The 13,728-nt window shown below is 38.7% G+C and overlaps 1 protein-coding gene across 16 annotated transcripts in view; it reads right to left on the minus strand.

The window, feature by feature from the left end:
• Positions 1 to 13,728, minus strand: part of LOC128685077 (protein draper-like) — a 1,011,482-nt gene that overhangs the window by 102,070 nt on the left and 895,684 nt on the right. For all 16 annotated transcript variants that reach the window (XM_070103144.1, XM_070103145.1, XM_070103128.1 and 13 more), the window contains 4 exons: positions 13,727 to 13,728; positions 9,278 to 9,490; positions 7,930 to 8,067; positions 6,597 to 6,808 (listed from right to left, as the gene is read on the minus strand). The exon at positions 13,727 to 13,728 is cut by the window's right edge and continues 153 nt beyond it. In XM_070103144.1, the coding sequence (XP_069959245.1) occupies positions 6,597 to 6,808; positions 7,930 to 8,067; positions 9,278 to 9,490; positions 13,727 to 13,728 (565 nt within the window). The remainder of the gene's footprint in view (positions 1 to 6,596; positions 6,809 to 7,929; positions 8,068 to 9,277; positions 9,491 to 13,726) is intronic.

The following is a 13,728-nucleotide window of genomic DNA, read 5'->3' on the forward strand; positions in this document are numbered from 1 at the left end:
CATGTCAGTAAATTAATTTGTTGCTAAGCAAGGAGCATACTATAATGGAAGCGGGTTTGTGTCAACCATCTTTGATAGTTTTAATGTCATCTTTGCACCATTTATAACATTTCTGGTATATTTTTAAATGTTTATACAGTAGTGTAACGTATATTGCAATAAACAGAATAGAGGAAATCAGCTCTAATATACATTATTTAGGTATGCATACAAGTCAGAGAACCCGTCCTAAGTCCAAGTCGTCGGTACACTAGTATGTTGCTAAGTAAGGAGAGGCTGTACTTTTAACTAAGGAAGCCACTTTAGAAATGGATATAATACAAAAAACTGCTGTCAAGTCCTGAATATCCGATCTATGGAGTTACTATGACAGTCAGAAATTACACAGGAAAGCCAGATAGGCAGATGGCATATACAATACAGTTAAACTCCACTATTATAGGCAGATCACTGTATTGAAATTTGGGTAACAAGACTATCTTCTTTGAATAAACTGGCAGTATCCCATGAAGAAGGGTGGCCCAAAAAGAAAATTGAAAGTAGTTTTTCTTTTTAAATTTAGTAATGTATACAGAAGAGGTTACTAGCCCCTTGCTCCCAGCATTTTAGTCACCTCTTAGGGAATGCATGACTTACAGAGGAAGAATTCTGTTCCACTTCCCCATGGAGATAGGAAATAAACAAGAACTAGCAAGAAAATAGAAGAAAATCCAGAGGAGTGTGTATAATACACTGTATATGCTTGTACATGCATGTGTAATGTGACCTAAGTGTAAGTAGAAGAAGTAAGACATACCTGAAATTTTGCATGTTTATGAAACAAAAAAAGACACCAGCAATTGTAGCATCATGTAAAAATTACAGGCCTCAGTTTTACACTAGCTTGGCAGGACGGTAGTCCCTCCCTGGGTGGTTACTGTCCACCAACCTACTACCTAAGAATGAGACTATATTAAAACAAAATCAAAAGTGTACTTCTGCCCAAGTTCTCTGATAATCCTCTTCCAGAGATGGTTTCAGCATCATCTGGTGGAGTAAACATGATCAACGTGCTTCATTATCTCATCTTTGTTGAACCTACTTATGTTATATTGTGAATTTATGAAGTTCACAGTGCAACTTTGTGTCAAAATACATACTGGTAATCAGTTTTATGAATATGACAAAATGACTTTTGTACTAATCTCAATACACTTTAATAACACTATAGCTTAAATGGTATTTTTTTTTTTTTTAGGTTTATTTAGTCTTAAGTCTGCCTGAAATTCCTTGCATACCTATGGGTCTTGATCTGCATACATTAATCAAGCAACCTCTTATATTATACATAAGAATCATCTTCGTAAATAAATCTGCTTATTGTTTTAAGAGTGGGTATAAGTGGGTGAATGTATAGGAGCTTTTGAACCAAGTGAGAGAGTCATTGTGGTAGGGGATCTGAATGCTAAAGTAGGAGAAACTTTTAGAGAGGGTGTGGTAGGTAAGTTTGGGGTGCCAGGTATAAATGATAATGGGAGCCCTTTGATTGAACTTTGTATAGAAAGGGGTTTAGTTATAGGTAATATATATTTTAAGAAAAAAGAGGATAAATAAGTATACAAGATATGATGTAGGGCGAAATGACAGTAGTTTGTTGGATTATGTATTGGTAGATAAAAGACTGTTGAGTAGACTTCAGGATGTACATGTTTATAGAGGGGCCACAGATATATCAGATCACTTTCTAGTTGTAGCTACACTGAGAGTAAAAGGTAGATGGGATACAAGGAGAATAGAAGCATCAGGGAAGAGAGAGGTGAAGGTTTATAAATTAAAAGAGGAGGCAGTTAGGGTAAGATATAAACAGCTATTGGAGGATAGATGGGCTAATGAGAGCATAGGCAATGGGGTCGAGGAGGTATGGGGTAGGTTTAAAAATGTAGTGTTAGAGTGTTCAGCAGAAGTTTGTGGTTACAGGAAAGTGGGTGCGGGAGGGAACAGGAGCGATTGGTGGAATGATGATGTGAAGAGAGTAGTAAGGGAGAAAAAGTTAGCTTATGAGAAGTTTTTACAAAGTAGAAGTGATGCAAGGAGGGAAGAGTATATGGAGAAAAAGAGAGAGGTTAAGAGAGTGGTGAAGCAGTGTAAAAAGAGAGCAAATGAGAGAGTGGGTGAGATGTTATCAACAAATTTTGTTGAAAATAAGAAAAAGTTTTGGAGTGAGATTAACAAGTTAAGAAAGCCTAGAGAACAAATGGATTTGTCAGTTAAAAATAGGAGAGGAGTTATTAAATGGAGAGTTAGAGGTATTGGGAAGATGGAGGGAATATTTTGAGGAATTGTTAAATGTTGTTGAAGATAGGGAAGCTGTGATTTCGTGTATAGGGCAAGGAGGAACAACATCTTGTAGGAGTGAGGAAGAGCCAGTTGTGAGTGTGGGGGAAGTTCGTGAGGCAGTAGGTAAAATGAAAGGGGGTAAGGCAGCCGGGATTGATGGGATAAAGATATAAATGTTAAAAGCAGGTGGGGATGTAGTTTTGGAGTGGTTGGTGCAATTATTTAATAAATGTACGGAAGAGGGTAAGGTACCTAGGGATTGGCAGAGAGCATGCATAGTTCCTTTGTATAAAGGCAAAGGGGATAAAAGAGTGCAAAAATTATAGGGGGATAAGTCTGTTGAGTATACCTGGTAAAGTGTATGGTAGAGTTATTATTGAAAGAATTAAGAGTAAGACGGAGAATAGGATAGCAGATGAACAAGGAGGCTTTAGGAAAGGTAGGGGGTGTGTGGACCAGGTGTTTACAGTGAAATATATAAGTGAACAGTATTTAGATAAGGCTAAAGAGGTCTTTGTGGCATTTATGGATTTGGAAAAGGCGTATGACAGGGTGGATAGGGGGGCAATGTGGCAGATGTTGCAGGTGTATGGTGTAGGAGGTAGGTTACTGAAAGCAGTGAAGAGTTTTTACGAGGATAGTGAGGCTCAAGTTAGAGTATGTAGGAAAGAGGGAAATTATTTCCCAGTAAAAGTAGGCCTTAGACAAGGATGTGTGATGTCACCGTGGTTGTTTAATAGATTTATAGATGCGGTTGTAAGAGAAGTAAATGCGAGGGTCTTGGCAAGAGGCGTGGAGTTAAAAGATAAAGAATCACACATAAAGTGGGAGTTGTCACAGTTGCTCTTTGCTGATGACACTGTGCTCTTGGGAGATTCTGAAGAGAAGTTGCAAAGATTGGTGGATGAATTTGGTAGGGTGTGCAAAAGAAGAAAATTGAAAGCAAATACAGGAAAGAGTAAGGTTATGAGGATAACAAAAAGATTAGGTGATGAAAGATTGGATATCAGATTGGAGGGAGAGAGTATGGAGGAGGTGAATGTATTCAGATATCTGGGAGTGGACGTGTCAGCGGATGGGTCTATGAAAGATGAGGTGAATCATAGAATTGATGAGGGGAAAAGGGTGAGTGGTACACTTAGGAGTCTGTGGAGACAAAGAACTTTGTCCTTGGAGGCAAAGAGAGGAATGTATGAGAGTATAGTTTTACCAATGCTCTTATATGGGTGTGAAGCATGGGTGATGAATGTTGCAGCGAGGAGAAGGCTGGAGGCAGTGGAGATGTCATGTCTGAGAGCAATGTGTGGTGTGAATATAATGCAGAGAATTCGTAGTTTGGAAGTTAGGAGGAGGTGCGGGATTACCAAAACTGTTGTCCAGAGGGCTGAGGAAGGGTTGTTGAGGTGGTTCGGACATGTGGAGAGAATGGAGCGAAACAGAATAACTTCAAGAGTGTATCAGTCTGTAGTGGAAGGAAGGCGGGGTAGGGGGAGGCCTAGGAAAGGTTGGAGGGAGGGGGTAAAGGAGGTTTTGTGTGCGAGGGGCTTGGACTTCCAGCAGGCATGCGTGAGCGTGTTTGATAGGAGTGAATGGAGACAAATGGTTTTTAATACTTGACGTGCTGTTGGAGTGTGAGCAAAGTAACATTTATGAAGGGGTTCAGGGAAACTGGCAGGCCGGACTTGAGTCCTGGAGATGGGAAGTACAGTGCCTGCACTCTGAAGGAGGGGTGTTAATGTTGCAGTTTAAAAACTGTAGTGTAAAGCACCCTTCTGGCAAGACAGTGATGGAGTGAATGATGGTGAAAGTTTTTCTTTTTCGGGCCACCCTGCCTTGGTGGGAATCGGCCGGTGTGATAATAATAATAATAATAATAATAATAATAGTAATAATAATAATAATAATAATAATAATAATAATAATAAAAAAAAAAAAAAAAAAAAAAAAAAAAAAAAAATAAGTATCGAGGGAAAAAGCTGAGTGGCTCAGGAATATATTAGCTACTCTGACTCCAGATAATTACGTCTCTTACCAAATGAAAAACGTAATGTTTGTTTTATATTGAGAAATTTTTTTAAACCTAGTGTAGCATTTTCAATTTGCACATTAACCTTTCAGTGGCCATCATATAGAACTGTCATTGAAGCCAGGGTGCCCCGTGTAGTTCTGTATCATGAGCTCAGCTCACTCAAGCTGTGAGTGGTAAATTTTCACCTAGATATGAGAGAATGGGTCTGTGCAGCGAGTGTACAGTATAAAAAACATCTGCCCCAAACAGTGCATGATGGGAAAAGCAAAACCATGGGTTTGGTTTAAAATACAGACACTGACATGTTTTATGTGGTTTTTATGGTTTTATTGGCTTTTTCTTGGTATCATCTGAAATAAAGGTGATTTTCTTGCTTTGAGGACTGGAATTAGCTCAAAGATGGACAAAGTAGCAGAAATATTAAATTTTTGCTGTATTTCCCAAGGACAGGTAAGGTAAGACTGATACAGGTAATGATGGCAAAAGTGTTTCTTTTTTTGGAAGAAAAAAAAAATTCTAGCAGTTAATGTCACTTCATTGAGACAAATACAAACCTTGGGTCATCACAACCTTCAAACCCAGCAATAACAGGACATGCTGATAACCTGAGAAGGTTGTCTCTTGATTATGATCACCATTTCCTATTTTTTGGGGGGATAGCTTGCACTTATTATGATGGGCATATTTACATAGTAAAAAATCTTGTTTTAGGCCAGTAATGTATGGTATTTTTACCGATGTTTGCAGGAGATTGTGGCTGTGGAGGAGGCAGGTGATAGTTGTGGCAAGTAACAAATGGAACTGCCTGTTGTATACTTGTACAGGTATTGCACAAGGCGACATCAACTGTAACACATTTGTACAGTACGTTGGTAGACAGCAACCTCCCAGGGAGGTACTACTGTACTGCCAAGCGAGTAAAACAGAAGCCTGTATTTGTTTTACATGATGATAGTATTGCTGGCGTCTTTCTCAGTCCCATAAACATGCAAGATTTCAGGTACGTCTTGCTACTTCTACTTACACTTAGGTCACACTACACATGCATGTACACGTTTATGCATACACACTCATTCGAGTCTTCTTTGATTTTATTAGTTTTGTTCTTATTACCTTTCCTTTCATATCCATGGGGAAGTGGAATAAGAATCTTTCCTCCGTAAGCCAAGTGCGTTTTAAAAGTCAACTAAAGTGCTGGCAGCAATGGGCTAGTAACCCCCCCTTTTCCTGTATAGCTTACTAAAAAGAAAAAGAAAACCGTCAATGTGGGATGTTTGACTGCATGGATGTAGTGCAAATGATAAGAAAGAAATGATTGTGGATGTTATGAATGAAAAGAAGCTGGATGTCCTGCCTCTAAGTGAAAATGCTGAAGGGGGTAGGAGAGTTTCAGTGGGGACAAATAAATGGGATTAGGTCAGGGGTTTCTAATAGTTAGAGCTAAGGAAGAAGTAGCAGTTATACTGAAGGATAAGTTATGGCAGGAAAAGAAGGAATATAAATGTATAAATTCAAGGATTATGTGGAATAAAATATGGGTTGGATGTGAAAAGTGGGTTATAGTAAGTGTTTATGCACCTGGAAAAGATAGAGGTGTAGAGAGATTTTGGGAAATGCTGAGAGTGCATGGAGAGTTTTAAACCAAGCGAGTACTTGTGGTTGGTGATCTCAATGATGAAGTGGATAAAAATGTTGTAGAGAGAGTAGTAGGTAAATTTAGGGTGTTAGGGATAAATGAAAATGGGTAGCCTTTAATTGAACTATGTGCAGAAAGAGGTTTGGTAATAAGCAATACACATTTTAAGAAAAATAGGATAAATAAGTATGAAAGATATGATATAGCACTTAATGAAAGTAGTTTGTTAGACTATGTATTGGTGGATAAAAGGTTGATGGGTAGGCTTCAGGATGTACGTGTTTATAGAGGGACAATGGATATATCAGATCATTATCTAGTTGTAGTTACAGTTACGGTAAAAAGGTAGATGGGACAAAAGGAAAATGGCAACAGTTAGAGAGGTGAAAGTTTATAAACTAAGGCAGGTAGGTTGAGACATAGGCAACTATTGGCAGAAAGATGGGCTAGTGCAAGTATGGGTATTGGAGGGGAAATGGGATAGTTTTAAAAAAGCAGTATTACAATGCTAAGGAACATAACCCTATTTTTCACACATGTTCTTCAGTTTATTTTACATTAACATTTTTCAGGACAGTCAAATTTATATCCAGTCCAAAGATTTATATGGCTTACCTTTCTGTATTATCCTTTTCACACGAGCATATCTGCGAGCATCCAGAGCCATATTGGTTAGGAGGACATGCAGGAATAGAGCAGCTGCTTCCAAGCCAGCCATCTTTACAGAAACATCGGCCACTTATGTGTGAGCACGTTGCTCCATTGCGGCAGGTGCAACTCTCGGTGCAATTGACTCCATAAGTGCCAAGAGGGCATTCTTCTTGACACTAAGAAATAAAATACATGAATGTGGGCTGTTCTGTTCTAACCTGTGTTGGACAATTATTATTATAGTCATGGGTAAAGACTAAACCTACAAAGGGTCATACAGTGCATGAAGAATAGGAGGGGCAATGGTAGTTAAATCTGATCTGTGGAAGAGAAGCTCCAATTTCTTGGATCAGAAGCCCTTGCCCCCATGAAGGGTGTTTTACTAGAAATGGGATGTGGATAAGAATTAAAATAAATGAAATTTTTAACATTTATGATAAATAAATCAGAGAAAGTGTTACTCACAGAGAATAGCACATTAATATTTGAGAATTTGTGCAATTTTGCCATTTTCAAATTTCTAGAGTGCAACACTGTATATATCCTATGAAAATCAGTGATAATGATGCCTATAAACCACCTGATTATATACAGAATACGAGCTGTTCGTAAGGGTCTTAGAAATTTTGTAGTCAAATCATAGATTTTTAGAGCAGTCATTTTGGATAAACAATAAGGGATTCTTAAAAAAAAATTATGCAGCAACATAAGGAAAACTTGAATGATTAATATATACACTACTAAAATAGCTGTGGCATTTCCATTCTCCATAGGCCCTTTGAGTGGGGAGATCAAATTAAGGTTTTCAAGAGCTTCCACCAGCAATGGTCCTTCACCAATAAATTCTTTCACATCTGCCATTTGAGAAACCAGCAACACAATGGTTTGAAGAATCAGCTGTAGTGATTTTAACAAAAAGATTAGAGAGCTGCTGCAGATCACATTTTCTGGCTGGTACTCTTCAAGGATGTCATCACTTGAGGATTTAAAAAAAAAAAATCAACAAATATTTAGCGGGGATGGAGCAAAATAGGATGATTTGGAGGATGTATAAATCTGTAGGAGGGAAGACAGGGGTAGGGAGTCTTCCTAGCAAAAGGTTGGTGGAAGAGGGAAAGGGAAGTTTAGTGTGAGAGGGGCTTGTATGAGTGTTAGATAGGAGTGGAGGCAAATGGTTTTTGGAACTTGATGAACTTTTGAAGTGTGAGCAAAGTATCATTTTGTGAAGGGATTCAGGGGAACTGGATATCAGACGAGTCCTGGACCATGTCAATGACTTCTACAAAACACAGCTTACCTTATTTCCTATATATCCAGAAGGGCACTTACAGCGACCAGTTATATGATCACATGTAGCAGAGTTATAGCAATCGCAAAGTTCTGAGCAGTTACGACCCCACGTTCCCTGAGGACATGGGTTGGCACACACATCTCCCTGAAATATGAAGATCGCTACAACACTTAACATAATGCATCATTATCTCAGTGAAAGCTCAGCTCCCGCCTTATTAAAACTATACAATCTGCAAAATTGTTATGAAGCAAGAACTTCTTCATACCATGAAAGTAAAAAATTATAGAGTTTTTGACATGATATGCAACTTTGATAAGTAAGGAGGAGGGGAGGTAATCTTATAATTCTTGTAAAGTTGGCCTACTGATCTGTGTAGACAGGTGCTCCTCACAATGTTAGTTTGGGGACCAAACTGACAAAGGCAAGGCTGTTGGTTTGGGAACCAGACTGACAGCTCTTTATATGCAAGTCCACTGCTATGCAGATTGAGCCACTGTGTTTACAATAGGTGCAGTGAACATCTAACTGTCGTTTTCAGCACCAAATGAAATGTATCACCTTAATTACTGCAATTACAAATGACATACTTTTATAAAAATTACCATTACCCAGTCATCTCCCCCCCCCCCCCACACTTTCATGGAGCGAGAAAACTTGGGATTTACCAAAGTAATAGTATTCGCCAATTTTGATGGTATCTATATCGTTCTAAAATTGAGTACAGGTATTGGTAAATCTTGAGGGGTAATCAGTATCAGTGGATATTAACTAATATCTACTGATACTGATACAAATGCTAATACCTTTACTGGCCTAAAACATTTTGATATCTTCCTAGCCCTGGAGAAAAAAACCTGCCCATTTCTTCCCACCTTTAGAGGAAACTATAGAAAAGATGAATTTCTCTGCTAAAACTCCTCCCTATAATGCAGAGATTATCATCTTGTGGGTTATATCTCCACACTATCAAAAAATAAAATATTTCATGCACATGGTACTGTATTATTAAATTTAGATATAAATGTGAACAGGGTAATATTTTGTGAAGGGATTCGGGGAAACCAGTTAGCTGGACCTGAGTCCTGGAAATAGGAAGTACAATGCCTGCACTTTAAAGGAAGGGTTTGTAATAATGGCAATTTGGAGGGACATCTAAACTGTCGTATCTGGGTACCTCTGGAAAGACTGATTATGTACGAGTGATAGTGGGAGTGTTAAAGTTTTTTTTCTTGCTCTTTAGGACACCCTGCCTCGATGGGAAACGGCCAAAGTGTTAAAGAAAAAAAAAAATTCGTAATTAAGTACAGTTAGAGCAGCAATCCATTCACATAAAACAAGCATTAATACTTACAGTCCAACCTTGCGGACATCGACATTTCCCTGTGACTGGATCACAGTGGCCTCCGTTCTGGCACTGGCACTTGTTGCTACAGGCAGTGCCGTGAGTTCCCTCAGGACATGATTTCTCACACAGGGGACCAGTCCAGCCTGGTGGACATTGACAAGCTCCAGAAACATGGTCACAAGTCCCGCTGTTCTGACATCGACATCGATCCCTGCAGTCCTAGCATTGCATTGTCAACATTATTACATGCATGCATTGTTTTCCAACAAAGAAATTTACATGTTAAGATCACCTACTGGGCTAACTTGCTTGAAATGCATATTTAGAGTTAACTGAATGCAGTGTCATATCTACAATGTAAAATTGTTTGCCACATAATCCATACAATTGTGGTATACAGTGGTCCCTCGATAATCGTAGGGCTTGAGAGTAGTAAATTTCGGAAATCATAGCGATATTTTCGTAAAAACATGGGCTCGCTAATCGTAGATTGGCTTGCGAATAGTAGGTCATCCGGGACGCGTACGCACGCTGTGAGCCAGGGCAGCCTCCCTACCCAGCCAGTGTGGCATTGTTTACCAGTGAGCGAAGGTCCCCTCACGTGCTCCTACGAAATATTTCATAATATTCCATTCATTTTAGTGCTTGCAAGTACTAAATAAGCTACCATGGCTCCAAAGAAAGTTCCTAGTGCCAAGCCTTTGGTAAAGAAGGCGAGAAATACGACAATTTAAGAAAAACATCACTGAACAATATGAAAGTGGCGTAAGTGTGGCCGAACTGGCCAGGATGTATAACAAACCCTATACACCATACGTTCCATCGTGGCCAAGAAAAAGGAAATCAAGGACGGTGGTGTTGCAAAGGGGGTAAATATGCTGACAAAAATGAGATCACCAGTACTCGAAGAGGTTGAGAAGTTATCATCGGTGTGGATAAACGAGAAACAATTAGCAGGAGATAGTCTTATGACGTCGATTACTTGTGAAAAGGCTAGGCAATTGCACGACGTTCTGGTAAAGAAATTGCCTGCAACTAGTGGTGATGCGAGTGAATTTAAGGCCAGCAAAGGTTGGGTTGAGAGATTTAAGAACCATAGTGGCATACACAGTGTGGTAAGGCATGGCGAGGCTACCAGCTCTGACCACAAAGCGGCTGATTTTTTTTTTTTTTTTTAACAAACCGGCCGTATCCCACCGAGGCAGGGTGGCCCAAAAAGCAAAACAAAAGTTTCTCTTCAAATTTAGTAATTTATATGGGAGAAGGGGTTACTAGCCCCTTGCTCCCGGCATTTTAGTCGCCTCTTACAATACGCATGGCTTACGGAGGAAGAATTCAAGGAGTACATAGAGGCTGAAGGACTGAAACCTGAACAAGTGTTCAATTGTGACGAAACAGGCCTCTTTTGGAAGAAAATGCCAAACAGGACCTAGATTACACAGGAGGAAAAGGCACTGCCACGACACAAGCCTATGAAAGACAGGCTGACACTCATGTTCTGTGCTAATGCTAGTGGGGATTTCAAAGTGAAGCCGTTACTAGTGTACCATTCTGAAAATCCCAGTGTTCAGGAAAAACAATGTTATGAAGAGTAAATTGTGTGTGTTTTGGAAATCTAATAGTAAGGCATAGGTCACAAGGGACATTTTCGTTGAGTGGTTCAATGAAGTGTTTGGCCCTAGTGTGAAGAATTACCTCCTGGAAAAGAAATTGGATCTCAAGTGCCTCCTAGTAATGGACAATGCACCTGCTCATCCTCCAAACTTGGATGACCTAATTTTCGAGGAGTTTGGGTTCATCACAGTAAAGTTCTTGCCCCCGAATACCACTCCTCTCCTCCAGCCCATGGACCAGCAGGTCATTGCAAACTTTAAAAAACTCTACACCACAGCAATGTTTCAAAGGTGCTTGAATGTGACCTCAGACACTCACTTGACCCTAAGAGATTTTTGGAGAGAACACTTCAGCATCCTCCATTGCATAACCCTTATAGGTACAGCTTGGGAGTGAGTGACTACCAGGACTTTGAGCTCTGCTTAGAGAAAATTGTGGCCTGATTGTGTCGACAAGAGGGATTTTGAAGGGTTTGGGGCTGACCCTGATAAGCCTATGTCTGTTTTTAAATCTATTGTGGCACTGGGGAGTTCCATGGGGTTGGATGTGAGTTTGCAGGATGTGGAAGAGTTGGTGGAAGACCACAATGAAGAGCTCAACACTGACGAGCTGCAAGAGCTTCAGCAGGAAGAGCAACAGATTGCAGCTCAGAATCTTGCTGCAGAGGAGGAGGAAGAGAGATGGAAGAGGGTGCCGCCTTCAGAAATTAAGGAGATTTTTGAAATGTGGGTTAAGATGGAAAGATTTATGGATAAACATCACCCTGACAAGGCTGTTGCAAGCCATGTTGGCAACATGTACAGTGACAAAGTCTTGGCCCATTTTAGGGAAGTGTTAAAGAGATGCCAGAAACAGAGCTCTCTGAACAGTTATTTTGCGAGACAGGACTCCAGTGACTCAAGCTGGTCCTAGTGGCATTAAGAAACATAAGAGAAGTAACCCCAGAAAAGCAATTGGTATCTGAGGTGTTGATGGAAGGGGATTCCCCTTCCAAACTGTAAATAATCCAATCTCTCTCCTCCTCCAGTCTTCCATACACTAAGAAGAATCGCCAATAAAGGTAAGTGTTATGCTGTTAATGTTTCATTCATCATGTCCCATTGTATTATGTACAACATCTATATTTCATCTAAAAAATTTTTTTTTGTTTTAGTACTTCTCTGTGTCAGGAACGGATTAATTGTATTTACATTATTTCTTATGGGGAAAATCGATTCAAAAATCGTAGATTTCGATAATAGTAACACCTCCAGGAATGGATTAATTATGATAAAAGAGGGACCACTGTATCTGTGTGTGGTAATGTAAAAAAATTAGTCATTTTCAAATTCTAAAAGAAGCTGGTATGTGATAAGTGGACAGGAAGCATAGAAGGCAAACAGGCGAGAAAAACAGACGAGGGTGTTACTTAAAATTCATCACAAATTAAAACTGTTGATAATGGAAAAAATTAATACCAAAGAGGAAGATTTTTTAACCCTTAAATGGTCCAAAGAGATCGACGTTCAAATTTGTAGTGCTATAAAAGTAGATCTACTTTTTTTTTTTTACATATTTTCAAATATAAAAAAAAAATGTAGATAAAAGTTTTTTTTACACGTTTTCAAATGCAAAACAAAAAAGAAGATCTACATTTTTTTACATACTTTCAGATGTTGAAAAAACGTATATATACGTTTGGACCATTTAAGGGTTAATCAACAACAAAAGGAATATTAAAATAATATTAAACTTCACTTATTCACACGTTCACTCGGGAGCCACGCTCTTCCCCCCCCCCCCATGTTAATCCTTAAACTGTCCAAACGTAGATCTATGTTTTTGCAACATTTGAATGTAAAAAAAGTAGATTTTTTTTTACATTTGAAAACGTGTAAAAAACTTTGATCTACTTTTTTTTTTGTTATATTTGAAAATATGTAAAAAAAATCGTAGATCTACTTTTGGAGCACTACGCATATGAAGAGATCTGCTTGGACAGTTTAAAGGTTAATCTCTCATCTTTCCTCAGAGGGAGAGACTTATCATATCTGTATAGCACTGAAATTCATGGAATTTCTTCAAACCCTTTTTCCTTCCATCTTAGCAAAATATACCTATCAAACTATTACTCAAGAGTTCACTTAAATATCAGATCCACCTACCCTTGAATGATAAAAGGTCCCAGTGTTCATATACAACTTTAAAATCAACTGGAGTTTTCACTTTTTATGTATCATACAGTATTCTCATTCCTATATTGGCCTTGACATCACATTTTCCTACTTTTCCCCATCATAAAAATTTTCTTTCTTACTCAATTTGAGAAAATTTAATGGAAGTTCTCTCTGCAGCATCAGAAGTGAGAGGAGAGATGCAACAAAACCAGACCACGAAGATAGTTTGGAATACACTACAAATAATAAAAGATACTTTTCCAAACAGTGATAAAAAACTGGAATTTAATGTGTAACAATCGCTGAAACTTGAATAATAATATGATACAGTAATGAAAAATGAGACACTAGCATACTTCAACTCTCAATTACAATTAGGATGAATAACTATTAATAGGCAATCAGACGACACAAACTAGTACAGTTTATGGAGTGTGTCAAGTGTAAACATTAGGAAGACATGCACAGTAATCCAAATACAAAAGTGTAAAAAAAACACTGGTCAATGGAGCAAGCAAACCTACATGTGGAAAGGGAAACAAAGCAAGAGGTACATACCGAATATTTCAAGGCATACAGCCGAAGCCATCGAAACACACAGCAACGCCTCTTTCACTTTCATTTCCACCATGTTGGTTTACTTGCATCATTATCGAGTAATGCTTAAAATAGGCTTTTAACTCACCA

The sequence above is a fragment of the Cherax quadricarinatus genome, chromosome 5, assembly GCF_038502225.1.
Source record: "Cherax quadricarinatus isolate ZL_2023a chromosome 5, ASM3850222v1, whole genome shotgun sequence".
Taxonomy (NCBI): Eukaryota; Metazoa; Arthropoda; class Malacostraca; order Decapoda; family Parastacidae; genus Cherax; species Cherax quadricarinatus.